We start from the raw sequence: 5,688 nt of genomic DNA, 5'->3' as shown, positions 1-5,688 counted from the left end.
TGATTGATTGATTGATTGATTGATTGATTGATTGATTGATTGATTGATTGATTGATTGATTGATTGATTTGAAGCAACATCACTTCTTCACTAACTGCCAGTTGAAACCTCTTTACAGGTGCTGAACCTGGTCCAGTCCTACGTGACCCTGCGTGTGCCTCTTTATGTGTCGTACGTGTTCCACTCCCCCATGGGCGCCGGCGGCTGGCAGCACTTTGATCTTCAGTCGGAGCTCCGCCTCACTTTTGTGTACGACACAGCCATTCTCTGGAAGGAGGGCATTGGCAGTCCCCCTCAGGCAGAGCTACAGGGTAAGCCCATTTTAACAGAAAGTTGTGTTTGAAAGTAGCTTTAGTTTTTTCTTAAATTTTGTGCGTTGTTTTGTCCAGGTTCGTTGTATCCCACCAGCATGCGCATCAATGAGCAGGGACGTTTGGTGGTAAACTTCCGCACCAGGGCTCATTTCAGGGGTCTGTTTGTGGAGTCTCATTCTTCAGGTAGAATTAACAAAGCTGACAAAACTGATATAACTGGACTATCCACTTTTCTATTCATCTATTTCTTTTTTAACAAACCTCTCAACGTTTTCCAGAAACCTCCATGTCATCCATGGTGATAAGTGTGGATCACCCCGGCCTTACATTTAACCTCACCCTAGTGAGGAGTGAGCCCACCTACAACCAACCTGTCCAACAGTGGACCTTCATTTCTGATTTTGCAGTAGGACCATAATATTTTCTCCTATTCTGTAACRATCTACAACCTGAAGTCAACACAAGGGGAGTGGACCGATACAATCTGAAGCTTTTCCATTTCTCCCCATCACAGGTACGAGATTATTCTGGGACTTACACGATAAAGCTGGTCCCCTGTACAACCGTTCAGAACATAGAATACACTGTCCCACCTAACTGCAGTCCAGGAGAACCTGTCACTTTTGACCTCAACATTCGATTCCAGCAAGTAAGAAATTAAATCTTATGGATATTGGATTTTTTTTCCTTGTTTTTCCTTATTAGCTGCATTTACTCAGCTTACTCAGCTGCATCCTTTTTCAGGTGAGTGACCCAGTTGCAGTGGAGTTCAGTTTGAACACTCAGATGYTGTTGCTGTCCAAAAAGAACCAGTGGCTTTCTGATGGATCGAAGGGTTTTGGTCAAGAGAGTGACATAGCCTTTTCTGAAGGTAGAAATGTACATGCATTACATAGATTTATGCTGTTAAGGTTTAAGCTGGAAGGCACTGAAAGAATAAGATGGCATTTTTTGAAGTATATAGATTTTTAGTTCATTCAAAATTTYAGTATTTTAGATTCACCCACTTTCTACCTGTTTTAGGAGATACCATATATGGTCGTGTTATGGTGGATCCGGTGCAAAACCTGGGGGATTCTTTCTTCTGCAACATAGAGAAGGTGTTTCTCTGCACTGGTGCTGATGGATACATACCAAAATATAACCCGACCAAGTTTGAATTCGGCTGCTTGGCTGACTCCCCATCACTGCTTTACAGATTTAAGATTCTTGTGAGTATCCTGAGGATTTTCACTTCAATGACTAACAAGGGATTGCRTTAATCACCTTCCTTTACGTCATCAGGACAAGGCTCAGCCAGAGACTCAGGCTCGTGTGTTTGGTGATGTCAGTTTCAATGCTGTGCTTGCAGTAGATGATCCATCAGCTGTGTCTCTAGTCAGACAACCAGGGTCTGATGGATTTAGACTGGACTCTACAGCTATGTTCCAGGTATCCTACTACTTCATGTTTCTTTTCCTGACCGATCAGCCACAGTTGTGAGCTACTTTTTGTGTATTAACCTGGACAGAATTGCACTTTAATTTCTCCAAAACCTATCTATACAAAGGATAATAAATTGTGGTTCTTAACCTTTCCAGAGAATCCTTCTTCAAACGTTTGAACTCGTTTAAAGTTTTCCCAACCCCAAAGTTTATTTTTTAAATTTTCATAGATAATGCATTTTCTCTTTTTGTTGTTGTTGCTCTTCTCTTCAGGTTGCTGCAGGCCGTGAATGGTTCATACACACCATTTACACAGTTCGCTCCAAAGAGAACGCTAACAGAGGCATCGGAAAACGCAGCCTGGAGTCTCACTCCTTTGTTTCRGCAAGCGATGGGTTTGCTTTGGGCTACCGCGGGAGGAGGTCTGCTGGTAATGAAAGCCCAGAAATTGCCGAAGACATTGGAGTAGACGGCAACCGCGGTACCAACATTATGCATATTGCCTTGGACCGCACCAAACGGAGGTCTGGGGGGTCCAATGAGCTCTTCGATGGCCGGGGAGAACCCGGTGAGCTGAATGCAGTCGAGGACGAGGAGGGTCTGGTGAGCGTGGTGGGGGCGCTGGTGGGGCTGCTGCTCACCGTGCTTGTCATCATCGCCATCACGCTAGTGCTGAGATCCAGACAGAAGGATGGGAAGGAAGGATGGAGAGAGGGGGTACAGGAGGTGGTGAAAGGATCCATCAGTACTGAGCCCATGCTTGTGGTGAGGATGCAAGACTGCCACAACAGCTCAGAGGTCTGAGCAGTGAAGGCACGGATGGACAGATTAATATGGGGATTATTATGGGGGTTTTATATATTTTTATTTATTTTTAATTGGTATTAATCCCATAATGCCAAAAATCTAAATGATCAAACGTGTTCATAAGTGTGCCTGTTAATGGGGGAGGCTATATTGAAATCATCCATGATCAAACAGCTTATCACTCATGTTTACTGTTTAATTCATCACTGCAGTATTTCCTGTCTCTTCCTCTGGTTTTATGAAGTTAAAGTGCCTGAAGAAACTCTAATCCTTTAGGWCAGTCCTAGGCACCTGGGGAATACTTTTCATATCCGTCCTGCCGACCAAGTTAAAAATTTAGTGCTGCTGGTGGAACACCAGCAAAATAAACAAAATGATGTTCCCACCTAAAGCAACAGTTGTACTGAAAAAAAAGAATCACCCCAATGTTATGTTGCACATACACTCTAAAGTTTTCAAGAATAGCACAATAAAAGTGCTGAAATCCAAGTAAGTATGAACAAATATCATACTATGGCATTTATAATCTAAGCTAATTTGCAACGCATGTCTCATTTAGGCCTTTAGCAACATAACAATGAAAAAACTGTTTAAAACCTAATATCAGCACAAAATAAAACATTGCACTTGTTAGGACAATGCATGACATAAAATGTAAACAAATCACAATAGCATCAGTCATGGTTAGCCACACTACACAATTGGTCATTTTTAGGAAACTGCTTCAGTCTTAATAAGTCCGAAATCAGTTTCAAATGTTGAGATATCACGTGATAAGGAAAGTTTTGAAAATGCTTATTGTCCATTTTTTTATATTGTGTTTTATTCAGACAACTTGTAAACTCTGTGACGGGTTTAAAGTGTTTCATGTCTTTGTACTATACACTGTTGTTGATCCACTGTGGAAATGTCTTATTTATTCAAAATAGACACTTTTTTAACATAAGTTGAGGCATGTATGTCAAAAGGCACTCATYTCAGGAGTTCTCTTTTGTATTTTTTGCTTCGTTTTGTGACATTTCTGACTGAGGAGACGCTCTACAAAGCTGCTTTTTATGTTTATGTTACACTGTAAGGTTTTGATGCCGTGACCATACAAATATTTCTCACAGATTTATTTTCTTTCACATTAGGTTTGTCTAAACTTTAAAGTGATGTGCAGCATTTAAGTGTTCTGATTTGGGGGGTTTTTCTGACAAGTGATGCAAATAAAAAGCTGCTTATAGATCTCCATCAGAAACACCTCATTCATAATCTCCTAAATCTGTTTGTATCATTGGTGAAAAATATGTTCATGTTTATTGTTAAACCTGTGTGTCACCTTGCTGTGAGCACACGACATGCTGAGRTTAATGTCCTTAAATGTTTGTCTTATTATGGTGCTGTTAATAATCACTGTATGGTTTATTTCTGATTTTTACCAGGGTTTGCAGGCGTGGTGATGAACATAGGTTACTGAGGTGTGAATCACTGAGAAATGTGAAGATTTTAAATCCAGCTGATTTTTTMTTTTCTTTTTTTTTTGCCTTAAGTTTGGAAGTGACACCATAACTGACATCATGTGCACTTTTTTTTGCATAACATCCTTCACACGTCAACACAAGCTATGCAATGTGATGTACATTATATACCACAACCAGTCACCCCTCCCCAACACACACACACACATGTTCACAACAGTTTCAGCACAATTGTGGTATTCACCTCGTCTTTTTATGAATTGTTTTTTAAGTATATGTAATTAAAATAAATATTGTTTACTGGTGCCTGCTGGCAAGTTGTTGTCGTTGAACTGAGTTGTACGTTTGAGTCAAATTCATACATTAAATGAATGCACATAATTTGCAAAACATGAATAAAAACAATAAAGATTACATTTTAGGATTAATCTTAGAGATGGTGACTGAACCGTGGAGCTGGTTACCAGATCTCATCAGCCTGTGTGAATACTGATTGTCAGGACAACAATWAAGTTTTTTTTCTGGGAGAATAGGGGTAGAGATTGGTGATATGAAGCGATGTAGTTGTGGATGCATTATGGGTTCTATCATTTGTAACATTTTTAATAAAACTGTAAAGTTAAGCAGCCAATACAGAGGCATGAACCAACATTTCTGCATCACAGGATCTTAGGCCACCGTACAAAAGTGTAATGTTCTGTAAACTTTAYACAAGTAAAATGACAAATCCTCATCAAATATCCAAAGTTGTTCAACAACGTCAGTAATTTAATGTAGATACTGTTTTTATTTAATTGTCTAATCATGTTAAAGKTTTGAGATTAAACATTCATATCTAATTAGCTGTGTAAAATCAAATATGTTTTATTGATCAGTCAAATATCACAAATATGGGATTATTAATGTTTTTTTCATGGGAAGTCCGAGCGTAAAATCTGATTGGTTCCGACGGACGATGACGCAGCCCAAATGCGCGCGCTCTCTCYTCTCCTCCAACTTCTCTCGTCACTTCCGGCTTGGGCTGCAGCGTTGACGAGAGTGTTGACTACAAAACATGGCGACAGCCGCAGCAGCTGGAAACGAATTGAAGAAAGAGCTGACTTGTGCGATATGTTTGGAGTGCTTCAAAGACCCAGTCATACTCAAATGCGGCCACAATTTCTGTCGGTTTTGCATCTGTATGCATTGGGATGAAAATGGCGGAGACTACGGTTATCAGTGTCCTCAGTGCCGGACGGTAAGTTGGCACATTATCCTTTTTATTTTTATTTTTTTTACTCTGCCATTTTCTCAACCGAAGGCGTGCCAGAGTTGTTGTTATCATGTCTGACCACTCTATAGCTATGTTATTAAAGAAAATGACCTAATTAAATGTTATTATTTAATATCTAGTTTTCACATCACGCAGCGTCGTAGGTAGAGATGCTGTTGCCACGATACCTGTTTAAGCTGGCTTCACTGTTACTTACAGTGTAAGTAAAGCTTTTTTTAATGAAATATATATATATTTGAACAATAACACAATCTAGAACTAAGAAATACAGTACTGGAGACAACCAAACTGTGCAAGTACAGTGGGGAAAATAAGTAGTCAGTCACCAATTGTGCAAGTTCTCCCACTTAAAAAGATGAGAGAGGCCTTTAATTGACATCATAGGTAGACCTCAACTATGAGAGACAAAA

General features: G+C 39.9%; 2 protein-coding genes across 2 annotated transcripts in view; both read left to right on the top strand.

Moving 5' to 3' along the window:
- Window positions 1–4,433, top strand: part of LOC106514148 (FRAS1 related extracellular matrix 2) — a gene marked incomplete at its 5' end in the record, with an annotated part of 90,770 nt that extends 86,337 nt beyond the window's left edge. Inside the window, 8 exon segments of the mRNA XM_014003277.1 lie at window positions 119–311; window positions 390–497; window positions 593–720; window positions 829–963; window positions 1,059–1,185; window positions 1,338–1,525; window positions 1,599–1,745; window positions 2,012–4,433. Of these exon segments, the coding sequence (XP_013858731.1) occupies window positions 119–311; window positions 390–497; window positions 593–720; window positions 829–963; window positions 1,059–1,185; window positions 1,338–1,525; window positions 1,599–1,745; window positions 2,012–2,542 (1,557 nt within the window). The 3' untranslated portion in view covers window positions 2,543–4,433.
- A 585-nt stretch (window positions 4,434–5,018) lies between these two features.
- trim47 (tripartite motif containing 47) overlaps window positions 5,019–5,688 on the top strand; it is a gene marked incomplete at its 5' end in the record, with an annotated part of 9,602 nt that continues 8,932 nt past the window's right edge. Inside the window, 1 exon segment of the mRNA XM_014003276.1 lies at window positions 5,019–5,242. Within this exon segment, the coding sequence (XP_013858730.1) occupies window positions 5,060–5,242 (183 nt within the window).

The sequence above is a fragment of the Austrofundulus limnaeus genome, unplaced genomic scaffold, assembly GCF_001266775.1.
Source record: "Austrofundulus limnaeus strain Quisiro unplaced genomic scaffold, Austrofundulus_limnaeus-1.0 Scaffold17, whole genome shotgun sequence".
Lineage (NCBI taxonomy): Eukaryota > Metazoa > Chordata > Actinopteri > Cyprinodontiformes > Rivulidae > Austrofundulus > Austrofundulus limnaeus.
Note: the sequence above shows the minus strand (reverse complement) of the source record. Positions and strands in the feature narration are given on the sequence as shown.